Source organism: Gopherus flavomarginatus, chromosome 8 (assembly GCF_025201925.1).
Source record: "Gopherus flavomarginatus isolate rGopFla2 chromosome 8, rGopFla2.mat.asm, whole genome shotgun sequence".
In the NCBI taxonomy this organism is placed as follows: domain Eukaryota; kingdom Metazoa; phylum Chordata; order Testudines; family Testudinidae; genus Gopherus; species Gopherus flavomarginatus.
The window spans coordinates 55,826,499-55,845,142 of record NC_066624.1 but is presented as its reverse complement, the minus strand read 5'-3'; the positions used below and the strand labels follow the sequence as shown (position 1 = coordinate 55,845,142).

At 46.2% G+C, this 18,644-nt stretch overlaps 1 protein-coding gene and 5 non-coding genes across 9 annotated transcripts; all 6 read left to right on the top strand.

Moving 5' to 3' along the window:
- Nucleotides 1–1,986: 1,986 nt before the first annotated feature.
- On the top strand, nt 1,987–18,117 carry DKC1 (dyskerin pseudouridine synthase 1). 4 transcript variants are annotated; one of them, XR_007775970.1, is made up of 16 exons: nt 1,987–2,082; nt 2,945–3,009; nt 5,376–5,462; nt 6,283–6,374; nt 7,374–7,558; nt 8,131–8,195; nt 9,068–9,194; nt 9,879–10,009; nt 10,950–11,093; nt 11,489–11,609; nt 13,182–13,300; nt 14,368–14,471; nt 15,085–15,142; nt 15,964–16,125; nt 16,772–17,398; nt 17,435–18,117. XR_007775970.1 is itself a non-coding variant. In XM_050965519.1 (15 exons), the coding sequence occupies exons 1-15, from the start codon at nt 2,067–2,069 to the stop codon at nt 16,844–16,846; spliced, it is 1,551 nt and encodes a 516-aa protein (XP_050821476.1). In that variant the 5' UTR covers nt 1,987–2,066; the 3' UTR covers nt 16,847–18,117. The 4 variants fall into 4 exon arrangements, 3 of the variants coding, with proteins under 3 accessions (XP_050821476.1, XP_050821475.1, XP_050821477.1); XM_050965519.1 differs by having other exon boundaries at nt 16,772–18,117; XM_050965518.1 differs by lacking the exons at nt 16,772–17,398; nt 17,435–18,117 and having other exon boundaries at nt 15,964–16,328.
- Nucleotides 8,583–8,824, top strand: LOC127057387 (small nucleolar RNA SNORD17). The gene has a single exon (XR_007776109.1). It is a non-coding gene; the product is annotated as a small nucleolar RNA SNORD17 (small nucleolar RNA).
- Nucleotides 9,682–9,757, top strand: LOC127057374 (small nucleolar RNA SNORD83). The gene has a single exon (XR_007776097.1). It is a non-coding gene; the product is annotated as a small nucleolar RNA SNORD83 (small nucleolar RNA).
- On the top strand, nt 10,064–10,200 carry LOC127057381 (small nucleolar RNA SNORA36 family). The gene has a single exon (XR_007776104.1). It is a non-coding gene; the product is annotated as a small nucleolar RNA SNORA36 family (small nucleolar RNA).
- On the top strand, nt 12,287–12,535 carry LOC127057385 (small nucleolar RNA SNORD17). Its single transcript, XR_007776108.1, has one exon. It is a non-coding gene; the product is annotated as a small nucleolar RNA SNORD17 (small nucleolar RNA).
- LOC127057375 (small nucleolar RNA SNORD83) lies at nt 13,679–13,754 on the top strand. Its single transcript, XR_007776098.1, has one exon. It is a non-coding gene; the product is annotated as a small nucleolar RNA SNORD83 (small nucleolar RNA).
- Nucleotides 18,118–18,644: the final 527 nt, after the last annotated feature.

Below are 18,644 nucleotides of genomic sequence, written 5' to 3'. Positions count from 1 at the left end.
AAATTGATGGGTATTTTGTGTCTTTGTTGCTTTATGTGCAACTGCAAACTGATTTATACATATAAAAGTGAACTTTACATTATTTTCTTAAATGTTTTGAAATGTAATTTTTACTGGCAGATGTTTTGAAATCATCAGTGCATTCACTGAGATATGACTCAGTAAAGGACCTTCTGCAGAAAAGGACCTAGGGGTTACAGTGGATGAGAAGCTGGATATGAGTCAACAGCGTGCCCTGGTTGCCAAGAAGGCTAACAGCATTTTGGGCTGTATACGTAGGGGCATTGCCAGCAGATCAAGGGACGTGATCATTCCCCTCTATTTGACACTGGTGAGGCCTCATCTGAAGTACTGTGTCCAGTTTTGGGCCCCACACTACAAGAAGGATGTGGAAAAATTGGAAAGAGTCCAACGGAGGGCAACAAAAATGATTAGGGGGCTGGAGCACATGATTTATGAGAGGCTGAGGGAACTGGGATTGTTTAGTCTGCAGAATAGAAGAATGAGGGTGGATTTGATAGCTGCTTTCAGCTACCTGAAAGTGGGTTCCAAAGAGAATGGATCTAGACTGTTCTCAGTGGTACCTGATGCCAGAACAAGGAGCAATGGTCTCAAGTTGCAGTGGGGGAGGTTTAGGTTGGATATTAGGAAAAACTTTTTCACTCAGTGGTGAGGCACTGGGAATGGGTTACCTAGGGAGGTGGTGGACTCCCCTTCCTTACAGGTTTTTAAGGTCAGGCTTGAGAAAGCCCTGGTTGGGATGATTTAGTTGGGAATTGGTCCTGCTTTAAGCAGGGGGTTGGACTAGATGACCTCCTGAGGTCCCTTCCAACCCTGATATTCTATGACTCTACTGAAGCATCTATGTACCGGAACTCAGAATCGAGTTTCCTGTCTTTATTATCCTGAAGTAGTCTTCAGCTATCAAAGCTTGTGTGTGTGCTGCAAGGCTTGAGTCTAGGTGCAGTGCCAGAAAGCAGGATAAAGGGGGGAAATGTTAGAGAGCTACTATTGCATCTTAAAGATAAAACTATGTAAAAACAAAACTGCAAGTGTCTCTCCTCTGAGGAAGACTCATTAACCATGTACTGAACTGCTGATGGGTGGGAACAGAGTGCTTCAAAGCATGCTGAGGCCTAAGGGCTATCATAGGAGTGCTGAAAATGTTCTAGAAGGGCTATTCTAAACATAGAAAACTCTGTTCCTGGCTAGAGATTGCTTATTACAAACTTCCCCATGGTGTGTGATTCTGTAACATACTCATACCCTTTTCTTTCTACTCTTTTAATCTGTATTATGCCTGTTAAAAAAAGGAAAACGCCTCCTTCCTCCATTCCAGCAGAGTTCGCTCCTACCTGCAGCACCACGTTTACGATAGGCCTAGGGCTTGGCACTCGTATAGTGATGTCTGCAGGGGACTGACAGGAGCCAAGGCATTAGGCGTTTCTATAGCTGTGGTGCGCCTTTCCCTTAAGAAAGTGGCATGAGCATGTGCAGTGTAAATACGGACTCTGGCACCGCTTTCCTGCAGCACTAACTCTCTTTTTAAAGCTGTGACTGCTTCCCACATGCCAAAGAGTCAAATGACCTGCTTGCCTTAGGGGAGGTCTGGCGAGGGCGCTCGGACCTCCCCTTAGCGCCAGCTGGCAGGGTCAGTACCCCCCTAGGCTCGAGTTACGGCCCTGCCCGTGGCGTGCGGCTCCGCCTGGGGGGGAGGCTGTGGGGGTGCCGAGCCGCGATGCCGGTGGGTGGGAGGGGGTGACCAGCGCCCCGCAGGAGCGGGCCACGAGGGGCGGCGGCGCTGTGCACGGAGCCTGTCAGCGGGCTGGGGCCTCCTGCAGGGCTGCTGGCCCGTCACGTGACAGCAAGCGGGGCGCACGCCGCCTCGTCAGGTGGCGGGGAAGCAGCACCTCACTTCCCCCTCCCCCTCCGGCCAGGTCCTTGAGCACGTGATAGGGACGGCGCTTGGCGCGGTGCATCTCGGGACGGAGGCGGCGCTCCAGTCTCTCTTTCTGCGCAGTGGCGGGTGGCGGCCGCACGCGGCTCAGGGAGTGCGCGCAGGGAAGATGGCGGACGGGGAAGGTGGGGAGCCTGGCCCGAGCGCGGGGCCTGGGGCCGGGGCAAGGCCGGTGCCGATCTCGGTCTCTCCGGCTGTCCCGGGCGTGGCCCTGCTCCGCCGCCTGGGCCGCGATCCGAGCCCTGCCGCCAACTGGGGCCGCTGCGCTCGCGTGCACGTGGCTTGGGCGGCCTTGAGAAACTCGGGAACCCCTGGAATTACCTCCAGGAGCAACAGCTGGTGCCGCAGTGACACAAACCCGTTTCCCAGGCCCAGCGGGGTGTGCGCGGCCCCCGGCGTGTGCCAGCCCCGAGCTGTGCTGGAAATCTGTCAGCGTGGCGTGTGGGCGTCCCGGCACGTGGCTCTGAGACGGGGCGGTGTGAGCCTCCCCCCGCTCCTACCCCGTTAATCTCCCTTCAGCCATGACTCTGAAGCCTAGTGAAGATATTTTTCATGTCCTCAATGGTTATTTCATTGCCCGTTTTTGTCAGAAGATGGGAGGGGGGAGGAGCTCCTGGAATTGGAGTTGCTTCGGAAAGGAAAATGCAGACTGGTAAAAAGTAGGAAAGAGACAGATGGGGAGGAGGGAGAGAAAGAAAAGACAACGGAAAAGGAAGAAAATTGCAGTGTGGAAATAGTTGTTCTTAAATATCATATGTTGCCTCTGATCTTGAAGGCAACAAAGAATTGAACAAATAATAATTAAGTTGCTTCTAAACGTTATATTGAACTAAGGAATCTAATTTTTAGGAGATAAATGTTGCTTGTTTGTTAATTTTGCTGTTTTATATGCTCTTGCCACAGGAGGTTATCCTAGTTTAAAATGTTTGGATTTGGATGAGTTCTGGTATGAAAAATATTTAATATACCTCTCTGTTTCAAATATAGGTTGTATAGCTAAGAAGCAGAAAAAGAAAAAGGATAAGAAATCTCTGCCAGATGCAGATGTTGCTGTGAGTGGAGCTTTTTTCTCTTGTATGGCTGAGTTTGCCTCCAGGCTAGCTTGGTGCCTTGACTTTGATTTCATGTTGAGCAAAATTCTTGTTTAGGGAAGATCTTGGAACCTGCTTCACCAGTTTTCAGTATTTCTAAAAAAGGACTCAATGGCCCACTTCTGGAATCTCTTTCTGTGTGAGTAATGGTTTAATAGTGTTTACTCACCTGCAATTTTAGGTCTTTAGTTGGAGGGTGGAGGGGAGAGAAGCAGCAGGATAGAATGTGAGCCATGTTGTCTCCTGCCTTGGTTTTGTTGAATGCTGCCCATGGGAACTCAGGGTCTTAGAATAAAAGACGATTGGAGTCTTTGTCCTGAATCAGCACCTCTCCTTGCTCTGAGTATGCATAGACAAATAGAACTGACCTGACTGAGGGCAGAAAACTGTAGCAGATTTTTAAATTCTTTTTCAGCTTGGATCCCAGAGAATTTAGAGTGTTGGTGTCTCTTGGAGTAAAGCTACTTTTTCCCCCCAATAAAAGTAAATCTCTTAAGACTAAAATGGCTGCTTAGGATCCAATGGAGTGATGTATTTGCACTGCAGCTGACTGCAGGTTTAGCATTTTGCTTTCTGCCACCAACTCTCTGTATACATTTTTTTTATGAGTAATGTACCGAATACCTAAACCAGTGGTTCTCAGACTTTTTTATTGGTGACCCCTTTCACACAACAAGCCTCTGAGTGCAACTCCTCTTATACGTTAAAAACACTTTTATAATGGTGTTAAATATATAAAATAAATGTTGGAGGCTAGCGGGGTTTGGGGTGGAGGTTGACAGCTTGTGACCCCCCATGTAATAACCTCTTGACCCCCTGAGGGGTCCCAGCCTAAATTTGGGTTACTGCTGATTATGCACTATGTTTCTTACGACTTTAAAAACAAACTTCGTATTTGTGGATAATCTAAGCTAGGGGTAGGCAGCCTATGGCACGGTGCCAAAGGTGGCATGCGAGCTGAGTTCAAGTGGTACTCACACTGCCCAGGTCCTGGCCACCGGTCTAAGGGGCTCTGCATTTTAATTTAATTTTAAATGAAGCTTCTTAAACATTTTAAAAACCTTATTTACTTTACATATGACAGTAGATTAGTTATATATTATAGATTTATAGAAAGAGACCTTCTAAAAACCTTAACATGTATTACTGGCATGCAAAACCTTAAATTAGAGTGAATAAATAAAGACTCAGCACAGCACTACTGAAAGGTTGCCGACCCCTGATATAAGCACTGTACCCAGATGTACAAACAGTCTTTTCTCACCCTTGTGTATTATTTGATTTGAATATTAGCTTAATTACATTTTAAATTCTGTTCTTATTAGTTTAATGAATTATCCTGGTGGGAGGGGGGAAGGAATGTGTGTGCTTAGAATGTGTCATTCAAAAGAGAAGCTGTCCTAAATTGACCTTTATTCATTTTTTAAATGGAAATAATCGATTATTGGATTGGGATTTAGTCTTTTTTTTTTTCTTTTCACCCATTCACTCAGTCACCTGAAATCGAGAGAAGCAAAATAGCCTTAGTTAAACAACTTCTCCAATAAAAAGACACTGGCTAATCACGTCTTAACACATCACAATTTGAAAAGAGAAAAATGCTATGTCTACACTATAAACGGCTGCAGCTATGCCACTGTAAGGTCTCCCGTGTAGCTGCTGTATGCTAATGGGAGTGAGCTCTCCCAATGACATAATTTAACCCCAAAGAGCGGCGATAGCTGTGTTTCCTGGAGAGGGGCTCCTGCCAACATAGCACTGTCCACATCAACACTTTCGTTGGTGACATTTATGCCAGTTGGGATGTGGTTTCTTTTACACCTCTGACTAACAAAAGTGCTAGTGTAGACATCGCCTAAGTCAAGTGTTTGCTCTTCTGTAATGCGTCAGAGATTCTGCCTCCTATGGTCTTTTGGAGAATAGCTTTCATTCTCTGTTTATGATAATCCCACAATCCAGGGGTACGGAACTGAAACTTTGCTAGTGTTTTAGTGAGTGAAGGGAGCAGACTGGGATTATTCTGCATTCAAACATGTAGCAGTGGCGCTCTGAGGAGCTGCTTTGCATCATGTTTCATTACTTCAGTTTCAGCACTCTTCAATTATACTTGGTATTATAGCCATAATTTCTCTGGACAATGATAGTTTGCAGCCAAGTGGTGGTTCTGTGGATATGTTGTTTTGGTGTAGCTGTTATTGTGTAAGATGTGTTAGCAATAATTAGTGAATGTTGGCAACAGAATACAAAAGACTTTCCGTTGTAAAAAAAAGAGATGAGACACTTTGCATGTCAACTCCACTTCTCTGACCTGTGATATTTCTCCCCAGGACATACAACACACAGAGGAATTCTTCATCAAACCTGAATCCCGAGTGGCTCAGCTGGACACATCTCAGTGGCCCTTGCTACTGAAGGTAAAGAGGATTATAGGATTCAGTCTGTATGTATACAGATATAAAAACATTATTCCTTGTTTCACATGTGTGCCTTAGCCTGCCTGCAAAGAAAATAGCCTACGTGGGAACCTAAGGCAGAGGGCAACCAATCTTACACCAGGCTCCATGACCCAAATGTTGAAAAGCACTTGCACTCATTGTGTGCCTGATCTGTCAAACCGCATATCATAGAATATCGGCGTTGGAAGGGACCTCAGGAGATCATCTAGTCCAACCGCCTGCTCAAAGCAGGACAAATCCCCAGTGTGTTTTGTTTTGTTGTTTTTTTTTTTATTAATCTCGGTTCCCTAAATTGCCCCCTCAAGGATTGAATTCACAACACCCTGGGTTTAGCAGGCCAATGCTCAAACCACTGAGCTATCCCTCCCCATATGACCTTGACCTGCCTTATCCTCTCCACAGGATTTACATCCATCTCTTCTTTCTGCATAGGGATGATGTTTGTATAAGTCTCCACAGAGACCCTCATTCTGTACACAGGCACACTGGATTTGCTCTACTTTGTAAAGCTTTGTTGTTCTACAGAGCTTCTAATCTTTGCATAGAGTTGGCCTTTTTTTTGCTGTTGAAAGCATCCTTGTGGCTGCTAAGTCTGTTTCTAGGACTCTACCAGGATGGGAGAGGCATTTTCAGTTTATCATAATTTAAATTAGGTCAGATTGTATGGGTGTGTTGTTTTTTATCATCTCCCCTGGAGAGCTGCATTCTAGGTAAAATGGGATTTGTTTCTAAAGACTTACAGTATTTGTTTATGGTACATTTTGTTTGGATTTTGTAGAACTTTGACAAGCTAAATGTGAGGACAACGCACTACACACCTCTTCCCTCTGGCTGCAATCCTCTGAAGAGAGACATTGCTGAGTATGTTAGGTATGTTTGTTGGGGAAAACTGTAACTTCTGTCACAGTTTACACCCTCCGTGTTTGGTGACTCTCCCAGCTCAAGTAGGTCTGGCAATAGTTACTTTTTCTCCACTGTTGTTGGCTATACAAAATTCCTCTTTAAATTTGGTTACCAGTCTCGTACATTTCAATTTGTTCTAGTTACAGATTCTTTTGGGGTAGATTCAGAAATGGAAAGTAGAGTAATGTTATGGTGTCTGAAAGCTATATAGCAGGGGTTGGCAGCCTTTCAGAAGTGGTGTGCCGAGTATTCATTTATTCACTCTAATTTAAGATTTCGTGTGCCGATAATACATTTTTAATATTTTTTAGAAGCTCTCTCTATAAGCCTGTAATATATAACTAAACAATTGTTGTATGTAAAGTAAATAATGTTTTCAAAATGTTTAAGAAGCTTCATTTTAAAATTAATTTAAAATGCAGAGCCCCAGACTGGTGGCCAGGACCCAGGTAGTGTGAGTGCCACTGAAAATCAGTTTGTGTGCCACCTTCGGCACATGTGCCATAGGTTGCCTACCCCTGCTATATAGCTTGCCTTTCTCAGCATGGTTCACCTCCTGTTATTGTACAGTGGGTATTGTTAAAGAGACACAAGTAAATATACATCCACTGTGAAGACTAAAGTGGAGATGTTTTTTAGGCTGGGGGAGTTTTCTCTTGTATATATGATGCAGTCAGGTCAAGGTGGCAGCAAGGCCAAAATCTTCAAAAACAGAAATTTAGAGTTAGGCTGTTTAATAAAAGTCCTGTTTTAAATGTAGAGCACCTAGCAGCTCCTTTGACCTCAATGAGAGCTGTTGGTTGCTCAGCACTTCCGAAAATGTTCCACGTTACGAGGCGCTCCTTTGGATGTAGTTTTTTCTTGGCTGCAAAATGTCTCTCTTTAGAAGCCAGATGCCCTTGGTAAAATACAATGAGGATATCGAATGGCATTGGAGGTTCTAATCATCTATGTGATGTGTTCCAGGACAGGCTTCATTAACCTCGACAAGCCATCCAATCCGTCTTCCCATGAGGTGGTTGCCTGGATCCGGCGCATCCTACGGGTTGAGAAGACAGGGCACAGTGGGACTCTTGACCCCAAAGTGACGGGGTGTCTGATTGTGTGCATTGAACGAGCAACACGGCTGGTCAAGTCTCAGCAGAGTGCAGGCATGTCATTTACTGCATTGGGGTAGTTTACTCTCTAGTTCTTTTAAGTGGTCAGATGAAAGACAGACTGACTGCATTTTAATGATGAGCAGAGGATTCCAGTTCCAGGCCTCTAAAGCGAGCCTATTTCTAACGAAGGTTTGCTGTCCGTTATGGCAGAATACAAACTTGGGATGAACTGAAGGCCCGGTATTTTGACTTGGACTAGTGCCTATAAGCAAATTACTGTTTTCCTGAGCTTTGTGCTGTCACCATTTTTTTTTTTTTTTTAAGCTGATCAGGTCTCAGAACAGCAAATTTTAATTTACACGCAGGAAGTCACCATTACTTTTATTCAGACTTGTGCTGTGCTGCCCCGCACAATGAGTCTTGCTCCATAAATAAACCTGCAGCTTGGGTTTCTTTGTTGATAGATTCAAGGGGTTAGAGCTGTTTGTGCTTGAGCCTCTTCTAGAAGTTGGTGGCTGTTAAGACTGGCCTCTACAGATGTTTGAATTGTAATAACACCGACATGGCGGTGAACAATAAAATGCAAGTGGCCACTCCTGACTACTCTTCTGTCATTCTTTCAGGCAAAGAGTATGTGGGAATCGTTCGGCTGCACAATGCTATTGAAAGTGAGATTCAGCTTTCCAGGGTAAGTCTCTGAATGCCTGAGCCCACGTTGGCTTCCTGCTGTATTGTCTCATCAGTGTATCTTGGAGATGTGGGTAGGAACATTCCTTAAAGAGCCATTGAGAGCATTTTGTTGCAGTAGAGGTAATAGAGTAAACAGCCCCTAATAAAATCAAAATTATGCAGCTTGACATCATGTTACTTAATCAGCTACTTAATTTGCATTGGTTCACTGTATATTTGCTGTCTGTGTTTTAGTAGGATTGTCCATAACAATTGCAATTCTCCCTTGAGTATATGGACCTCAGTCCTTGAGATGTTGAAATGCCCTTGCTGTTTCACAAATGCCATGATTGTGCATTTTTTAAAAAAACATGTTACTCCACACGCCTGCTAGGAGGAGACTTATGTGAAGTGGTGATGAATCCATTCTCAGAGTGCTGCTGCAATGCCCTCCCTGCGGCATGCAGATTCCTGTTCTAGGATCCCCGTGCTGTGCAGCCTCCAAATACCCTCCAGCCTTTCATTGTTTTGCTGGGAGCTGCTAGTGTGTCTGGCCAACTCTGTGCAGGAGAGGGGCAGAGCCAGCAGGGCGGGAGCTCCTCTTCATGGAGGCTCTGTCTCAACTAAAGAGGAGTGCTGTCTGATCACATGCTGCTGCCTGGTAAAGTAGCCCCATTGGTAGCTGGGGGAGTAATTCCTATCTCAGGGGGTGCTTAAGTGGCTCAGATGGGCTTGCTTTAATGGAGTACAATCAGATACAACGTGTGATATACAATAGGAAAATTATTTTTATTCCTAAATAGCAGCATGCTCTTGTGTCTAGATGTGCCGATGGGATGGTGTGGGTTGCGAAAGGGTGAAGGGTGACAGTTCGTCTGCTTCTCCCCCTAGGCAATAGAAACTCTGACCGGTGCCCTGTTTCAGCGACCTCCCCTCATTGCAGCTGTCAAGAGGCAACTGAGGGTCCGAACCATCTACGAGAGCAAACTGGTAGAATATGACCCTGAGAGGAGATTAGGTAAAACAACACCTAGGTTCTCTGGTAGCACTTCAAAGCATGAAAGTGCTGTTGTGGACTCTCCCTGAGAGGCTCTTCTGAACACACCACTAGAGTTGACTTGCTGTTCCTCTCCCAGGTGCAGTGATGAGCAGACACTGGATGGTCCCATTTTAAAATGCAGGCTTTAACTTGTTAATTGAAACTGGTTTAAAAGAGGTGTGTTCCAGACTGAACACCAAAAGGGATGCACTGCACTACACTACAGCCATCTGAGGGAAGGAAAAGTGGTGTCCTCTGATGTTCCTGGGGAAATGTGATGAATGCCTCATTATGGTGGTCTCTGACTGACAGAATCCCACCAGTGTGCCGACTTCCATGTGGGATGAGCTTCTTCCAAGTCCAGAGAGATGCCCTTAGACTGCCAGTCCCCACCCTCTGCAAGAGCTAAAATAGTCTTGAATATTTTTCCCATGATAAAAGTTGCTGAACTCTTGTTCCATGAAGAGCCAAATGATGCAAAGTAGATGACATTAGCACTCTGTGCAAAGATGACTTACATCTATCACCCAGTACTGATGGCTCATTGGAGACACTGAACATGGAGCCAATCACAGGGCTCCCTTTAATCCTTACAGGCAAGTGTGTTAAATTATGGTACCTGTGGATAGCTCAAAACTCTTCTCTCCCCTCCCTGTATTCCAGGTATCTTCTGGGTGAGTTGTGAAGCTGGCACTTACATCCGTACACTGTGTGTCCACCTGGGCCTGCTGCTGGGGGTTGGAGGCCAGATGCAAGAGCTCCGGCGAGTGCGCTCGGGGATCATGGGAGAGAAGGTAGGAGGGTACGGCTGGCTTTCTTCTGAAAGGCCCTTGTTGTAAGTTATCTTTACCCAGAGTGTTGAGTTCAGTTCAGGGCTGCTGTCCCTGTTCTGGTAATTAAACTTTGGGACAGTGAGTGGCTGGGAGTCATGTCAAGATGATGGGAAGCTTTGCTTTCTGCCACTTCCGTCACTCAGCGCACAGAATGTCCACGTACTGAAAGAGCTCAGCTGCTTTCTTGTTGTGCTCTGGCTTTGGGCTGTTCAAGGTATCTAACCTAGGAACCATACTTGGATTAAAATGGGCACCTATGTAATGTCCTTGGATACTGCTGTGCTGGGGGTGGTATAAAAACCTAGGTAGACTTTCCAGCATGGGCACAGATGGTCTTGGAGTTCGGAGAAACACTTCATTTGTGGAACAAGTTCTCTGATCTCTTCATAGCAGGGAGCCTCTTGGTGGAGCCACTTTTCCTAAAAGTCTGTGATCTTAGTGCCTGTTGTTCTGCATCTGGAGTACTGAGGTTTCTGATAGGGTGCAGACTGCCACCGCAAACAGCGTTGTTGTGTGCGCTATTTGGGGCACTAGGTAGCTCAATCTTTCACATGCTGATGTTTCATGCGTGGGAAGCTTAAGTTCATTTGTGGGTCGGGTCATAAATGAGTTTTTTGTGGTAAATGTTGTATACAAACTTGGCAGTTTGGTCAGGAGGGTCCCAGGACTGGAACAGCAGAGGTCAGAGCAGAGGGGTGCTAGCAGAGTTATGTGGGGGAGTTTGCATTGCACTTACCTGCCTTGTTCATAGCTCTTGCTAATTTTATCTTCATCCCCTTTTAGGAACCCCAGAATTCATCACTGCTTTGGGTGTTTGTTTTAGCCATATTTTCTTGGTCTGATTTGATTGGGTGGCTGGGCCAAGGGTTAACATAGTGGGCATCTCTCTCTCTCTCTGCAGGACCACATGGTGACGATGCATGATGTACTGGATGCCCAGTGGCAGTATGACAACAATAAGGATGAGAGTTACCTGAGGAGGGTTATCTTCCCCTTGGAGAAGCTGCTGACTTCACACAAACGGCTGGTTATGAAGGACAGTGCAGTGAGTTCCTGAATGGCTTTGGAAAATGTCATCAGGTGGTGGGACAGTGGGGTGACATTAATGCATTTCACCCTAACTTCACCTCTAGTTTGAACAACTAGTAACAAATAATTTTGGTGGTGGTGATCCATATCCTCAAACGACCACCAGCCTCTCTTTCAAGGAGGCAATGTGCAGGTCTGAACAGAGGAGTAATGGCCAAATCCTGAAGTTGGGGGCGGGGGAGGGGTAGACTCTCAAGTCATATATGAAAAAATATTTTATCACTGGGGCAGCACCAATTGGTATTTAGAGTGGCTGAATAAATTTGCAGAGTCAGTGTTAGGCATTGGTTAAAATCATCAAACTTTACATTCTCAACTAGATTTTTCAGCCTTCCTCTTCCTCCCTTCCAGGTTAATGCCATCTGCTACGGTGCCAAGATCATGCTTCCTGGTGTTCTGAGGTATGAAGATGGCATTGAGATTAATCAGGAGATTGTTGTCATCACCACTAAAGGGGAGGCCATTTGCATGGGTAAGAAGAGGTCAATGTTCTTCCTCCAGCCACCAAGCTAGTTGGTAGTCAAGTCAGAGCAATACAGCATCTTCAGAAGCTTGTAACAAACATGGGGGGCGGGATGGCACTCACCATGGCCGGAATCTTTCCTGGAGGGAAATAATTGGATGCTGTCACTGAGAGAACTGTGACTTGCTACCCTTAGAAGTGTGAGAACAACATTGATAAGAGGTCAGTGATGCCAGCTGAGAAATAATGGCTTAATTATAACTCTGGTATCTGTTACAGTAACAGATTTTTTTTATTGCTCTATAACAGTGTTTTTTCTGTTTTTATCAATTTAAATTCTCACAGTTGTGCGAAATTATAGGAGGACAGACAATTATATTTAATGACAGACATTAAGATTCAAAAAGTGAGCCTTACAACTGTTAAAACACATTGTCAACATTATATGTCAAAATGTACAAATATCCCTAAATCAAACTCAAAGTTCTTAGGTGAAGAAAGAAATCAATGGAAATATTTTATAGTGAAATTGGCATTTATTGACACCTTAGCAGGAAAAGTCTAATCCTTCCAAGCCTAGGTACAACCCTCTATTAAAATAAAAAACCTGCAGAAGATAGCGAGGTTTTTGTTTGACTTCTCTTTACTCCATTCCCATGTCCTGGGCTTTCGGGCACACACTGTATGTGAAATGATGATGAAGTTTATCCATTCTCTGAGTGCTGCTGCACTGCCTTCCCTGCAGCACCTAGATTCCTGTTCTAGGGTCTCTGTGCTGTGCAGCCTCCAAACACCCTCCAGCCTTTCAGTGTTCTACTGTGGGCTACTGGAGGGTCTGGCTGGCTGCCTGCAGGAGCGGGACAGAGCCAGCAGGGCTGGAGCCTTTTTCCATGGAGGCTCCACCTCAACCAAGACGAGTGATGCTCTCTGATCACATACTGCTGCCTGTGAACTGCTCTTTCCTAATAAATCTAGTATAAAGAAATGATGCATCTTGGATGGCTGCTGAATGGGTGTGTACTGTTATTTTGTATTAATGCCTTTTTATTACCAGATACTTATAGCAAAGAATTGCCCGGGTAATAAGGATTAAGGTGCCATCCTGACTGGGTGCACATCTGGCAATGAGCAGTGCTCTGTGTGTGTGGTGCTTATGCCCTGTATCCAATACAGGATACCACTTAGCAGTGTAACAGTTCACTTCTGGCTAGTCTGTGAACCTGCATCCAGTGCTCTAGTAGGGGCTGAGCCACATAGTGGTTGATGAGCCTGCTACAATCTTGGCTACGAGAGCCGAGTCTTTTAGCTCAGGCAGTAGGTGCTCGTGTTTTTAGATCTAGAGTTCCCTGGTTTGTACTTTCCCCCGATGATAAAACCAGACGGGGATTGAGTTACAAGTGGAAGCCTGTCCAGGGTTTGAGTTGGATGGACTTTTTGGGTAATTATGTAGGGGGCTGATGAAAATTGTCAATCTTGGGAATGCCATCTCTGCACCACCATAACGTTGAGTCATAGGAGATTGACTCTAGTAGCTGGTCAGTATTGCTCAATGTTCATTCTTTTTATTTTCCACTAATGCAGCTATTGCTCTGATGACCACCGCAGTGATTTCTACTTGTGACCATGGTGTAGTGGCAAAGATCAAGAGGGTGATCATGGAAAGAGACACTTACCCCCGCAAATGGGGTCTTGGACCCAAGGTGAGACTAAGGATGGGAGGCTGTGTGGCGGTGGAAATGGCATTCAGCTATTGAGAAATTGGGTTCGAAGCAGCCTCTTACAAAGCTGCAGGTCCCAGATAAAGGCTTCCAGTTTGTCACCACCATTTCCAAATTTTTGTAGTTTGTCTAAACCTTCTGGAGCCAAGAAGATTAAAAAGGCTTGATCAGCTTTGTTCCTGCTGTGAGACTGTTGGGCTCTTTGGGCTATGTCTACACAGCTATAACCATGTCCAAGGACTGAGCTATCCCTAATCTGGTTAAAAGTCTGGTTCCAGTTGGTGGTGTAGACTGGATCTTCACTAGGCTAAGCCAGGATCAGACTGATTTTAGTCTGTGCTGCGAATCCTTCCAGGAAGAGCCAAATGATGTAAAGTAGCTGACATTAGCACTGTGTGCAAAGATGACTTAAGTCTGTCACCCAATACTAATGGCTCATGGAGGAATTAGAAAGATGCTTCATGCCCCACTCTTGAGAGGCTGAAATAGTGTCTGTAAAAATGCTCTAATGAAAGGTGCCACTGAAATTCAAAATAGCATTAGAAACGCAGTGAATCGTGGGCATGTGGCAGAGTACTAAAGCCTGTCGAAAGTGACTCCAGAAGCAGCAGAAATACTACTTCTGTGTTTCTTGTACAAGTCCGCTTCCCCGATGCACATGTGATTAGCATTCATGTATAGCTGGGTCTCTAACAGTAGAAGACTAACTCCTATTTGCTTGCACTTCCTTCTCTTGCAGTGACACTCTTATAAGCAAACTGGGATGGTAAAAATCTTTTCTGGAATACTACTACTTTAATTAACCAGTGTTGCAAATAGAAGAATGACATCAGCCAGGGAATAAACTCCTAAGCAACGACAATAATTTGCCATGAGCATCAGAGGCTCCTTGAGGGCATATTTGTCTCTCTCTGGCCTGGTAAAGGTTTCGTCGTGAACTTGGTTTTCTTCCACAGTGTCTCGTCACATGCTGTTTGACTTCTCCAAGTAGAAATGATAGCTGCTTTGAAGCTAGAATGTCACCTTTTCTCTCTCTATTGTCACACCAGGCGAGTCAAAAGATGATGATGATCAAGCAGGGCCTGTTGAGCAAGCATGGCAAGCCCAATGAGAGCACGCCGGATTCCTGGAAGAAGGAGTATGTGGACTACAGGTAAAGCACAGTGCTTCAGAGACGTGTTTGAGAGACAGGGCAGAGGGGTCAATTGCATGCATTCAGTCTCTGCTGTGCTATCTCAGCAATATGCCCCAAGAAAGTGGCATCCTGACTTCTGCTGGAAAATGTCAGTTTGGGGTACAAAAGGTCACCAGAGTTGAATGTAGCATGTTAAAAATACTGTCAGGCAATATAATACCTTTTCAAAGAATGTTAATTGCAATCCAGTTATTTGCCCTCCCTAGGGAGCACTGCCCTGGAGGAACAGCAGGGGGTGCTATTCCAGACAAAGTGAGCAGACGGTTATCCCTTTCTAGCTTGATGTCTGTGGCTCTAGAGGGAGTCAGTCTGCCAAATTAAACAGCGATGGCTCTGCCTTTGTCCAGCACAGTCAGGCACTGATGCGGGCTGCAGGCTTTCTGTACACCACCAAGTGTTATATAACGGTGATCAGGAAAAGGAGCTGTAGTATGTCAACTGTGTAGTAGCAGGAGGCTGAAGGATGTAGTTTGGTTTGCAGCAAGCATCTAGGGGGGAGGATAATAAATCTGAACATGCAGGATTGATCGGCAGTACTCACACATTCGACTCGGTGTTTTCCTCCGTTCAGTGTTGCTGTAAAGAAAGAGGCAGAAGCCCCAGCAGCCATTGCCGAGAGGGTACCAAAAGTAAGTATCAAGCTACTTTCATTTGACATCCATTTCAGACCTGCGTGTTGTCAGATGAACGTCTCTGCCTTGGCAGATTGATCCTGTGACTTAATGCTTTTTTATGTTGTTGCTTTGGGGAAGGCAGAGTTAACATGAACTCTCCTTTGATTTGTCCAGCAGAGTGGGCTTTCACATGCAATCCATATTCTGTGTGCTTAGTGTTACATCGGCAGGCTTTGAATTAGTTGCGGCCCAAGATCTGGGAACAAGAGCCCTGAAATTTGCTCAAGTCCATGGCCCAGAATGTGAATGCAGAGCTGTGCCGATGCGATTCCAGAGGCCATGGGCACCAGCCCCTGTCCTGGTCTGTGCAGTTCAGCCCAGTTGAAAAAGCCCAACCAGCACGTGTGTGTTACCAAAGGAAGCAGGTTATCTCTGGGGACCAACCTTGGGCCTGATTTTTGGGCTCTGTCACTTTGTGTACAGATGACACAGCAGAGACTGGAAGAGTGTGGAGCCCTAAGCTGTAGATGGAATGATGTTATGGGAAGATCATGAGGGAGGGGGGTGCCAGGGATTCTTGCAAAGCTTTCAGAAAACCATGGGTTCCAGCGGATCTATAGTCTCCCTCATTACAAAAGCAGTGATGAACTTGACAGCATGACCAGGAATAAGGCTTGCTCTTACCACGCTCCTGAGGGTGCAGAGGGCTAGGCTAGGAAGGCAAATTGAGGAGGTGGCCTCAGGATTATGTGGGGTCTGTCATCTGTACTCCAGACAGGCCTGTTACTGCTCAGCTGGGAGAGAGCTGATCTGATGCTGATTTTACTCTTAAACAGAGAAAGCGGGAGACAGAGAGTGAAAATGAGGAGGCAGCAGTGGCACCGTCCTCCCCGGCCACTCCGCAACCAGAGGAGCAGAGCAGGAAGGAAAAGAAAAAGAAGAAAAAAGAGAAGAAGGCCAAAGAAGCTGCTGAGAGCGAAGGGGAGCTAATGGAAGTGGTAGGTAGCTGGATGGTGCCGCAGAGCAGCAGGCCTAGGAGTGTGGCTGCACGGCATCACTTGTACACCCCTCCTTGTGATACTTACAAAACTCGAGACACCTGTTCAGTTTGTCCATGTATGTTGCTGCTTTCCTCCATCAGTATAGAGTTACAGCACTGCAAGCCTCAATATAGCTAAGCTCAGTTGGCACCATTGTCTGTCCATGGCTTAGCAGATTAACCTGGAGGGCAGGGTGTGGAAGCAGCTGTTATGTTCAGACTGCCCTTGTTTAATGGGTTAGGAATAATTTGCCCTAGGGTAGCTTTCTCACAATTGTCTGGCAGAGATTATTACGCTTTCCTTTGGCGCCTCTGGAACTGTGCAGTTGGAGATAGGGCACCATGCTAGAATGCCCATTGATGTGGTGTGCCAATTGCTTTCCCAGTGTACTGGGTGCATTGCATGACAGGCAGATTTTGTGTTAGGAGCCTTGGAGGGGGGAGGGGGCAGCGTGGTATGTCACTCTTCCCTCATGGATGAGAGCTGCTGGGGGGTAGTTAAAATGAATCCTGTAAATAGTTCATTAGTCTTTGCTGAAAGGTGTATCACACATCAGCAGTGATTCCTTCCCAACCACCCTTCCTGAGCTCCATCTTCTCTGCAGGCCAGTGACACCAGCACCAAGAAGAAAAAGAAGAAGAAGAAGAAACAAAAGCAAGCTGAAGAGAGCTCGGAGTAAGTGGCTAGATCCCTCCCAGCCAGACGAGGCCACCTGCTTTGGATGGAAGTTGGAGAGTCCTTAACAAAAGCTATTCCCCAGCAATGCAGAAACACTGACTGCAGTGGGGTGACGAGGCTCCCGATCCATTGCTTTATACAAACGAAAGCATGTCTGCAGTGTGGCTCAGCAAGCTCACCATAAGCCTCTCCTCATCCTGTTTTAAGGGTGGCTGGAGGGAAGAGTGCAAAACTTACCCACTGGACTGCTCTGCTAAGCTGGTTGCCTCAATGCATATAAAACTGTCCTCAGGGAACCAGCAGCTTCTACTGAAAGAGTCCTCCTAACCCCCAGTGTTTCGAGCTATTTCCACAGATGGAGATAATGCCCCCCTTCCTATTCCTGCCTTTCCCTCTGTTCGTGGGTCTGGGAGCCATTACCCTGACAATCACAGAATTGGCCTGAGCCACTCTCCTTCTTGGAGCAGCGTTCAGGGTCTGGATGATCAAATCGGCTATTTTAAGTGCTTTGGTTTTAAACTTGCAGTGCTTGGCTTGAGTTTCAGCTAGCCAAGTGCCAGTGCCGCCCCCTCCCCCCCGCCCCGAGGAGGGGAGATGTTTTAGGTCCACGTTTTCAGTTTCTATCGGCTTAGAATTTGTGCTTGAGGTTTCTCCCATTTTGTTTCATAGTGCGAGGGCCTGGCTCCATGTGCTGTTCACCAAACCCCCATTTCAATGTTATGGCTGCTGTGTCCACTGCTGCCTCAGCCCTCCTTTCCAGTATTGGCACCTAATCAATTCTGGGGGTTGGAATGGAGACAGGCCAGGTATGATCGGAAAGGTGTCAGCTGTTCATACGCTTTCTCTAACAGGTAGTGTGTATGGAGATTGGAGAGGCCTTTGGCACCAGCCCTCAGCTGCGTGAAGCTGAATGTGCTATGGGCAGCAGATGGTCTGTTCCAAACAAAGCACCCAGGTTCTCTTGCTAGAGTGCCTCACTGGCAGTAGGATGTGTTGCTGGTGCTGCTGGCTGGCTGGATTCATCCCTATACCAGTTTTACCCCTTGAGGGAGGGGCTAGGATGCTGTGTACTGAGCTAATACCATCTGAAGACAAGACCTAAAGGTGCTTAACTTGTGTTGCTCTTTTTCCCCTGTCCAGTGCTAGGGAGACATACAAGTGGTGAGCACAGCTGGAGGCTGTGAGGGATTTAAGGGAAAAGAGAGTTGATTTGTATTTACTTTTTATAAAAAAAAAAAAAACACCCCAACAATAAACTATTTTTCAAGTGTTGACTTCTTGCTCTTCAAGCTGGGTAGGAGGCAGTGCCTCAGTTAATTGGCCACCTGTGCACTGAGGTGGGGGCTACCTGCAGACAGGCCTCTTTCCCCATTCTAGCCTCGATAGTGCCTCCTTTCCTGTGGTGAAGGAGCTGCAGGGGAGAGGATAGTTGGTGCTGGCTGCTAGGACTGCTTGCAATGGTAATGATGCTGCTCTGGAATCTCCTAATAGGAACTGACTAAATTCCTGATTGGTTTTGGTCAGCACCTACCTTAGCCATCTTAGAACATGGGATTTTTCCAGTGGAAGGCCCTGTTCCCTTAAAACTGCCCTGAGGCTGTTTATGAACCAACCCACATGCAGCTGCCTGGCTCCTACTGCTGGCCTTGCCCTACCTTCCTTCACAATAAGGCTGACTTGCTGTTGGGTGGGAGGGGAAGGGGAGTGACTGCTCTCATATGGGTGAAGAAACCTCCTCCCAGTTGAGTGCGGGGAGTAGTTCCAGCTTGTGCTGGTCCTGTGGCAGAGAATAACCAGGG

Bases quoted from the DNA above. Each gene is read 5' to 3' on its own strand.
- DKC1 (XM_050965518.1), top strand. The intron at 11,094-11,488 runs GTGAGTTCCTGA...CCTCCCTTCCAG, and splicing joins TGGTTATGAAGGACAGTGCA to GTTAATGCCATCTGCTACGG. The intron at 14,472-15,084 runs GTAAAGCACAGT...TCCTCCGTTCAG, and splicing joins AAGGAGTATGTGGACTACAG to TGTTGCTGTAAAGAAAGAGG.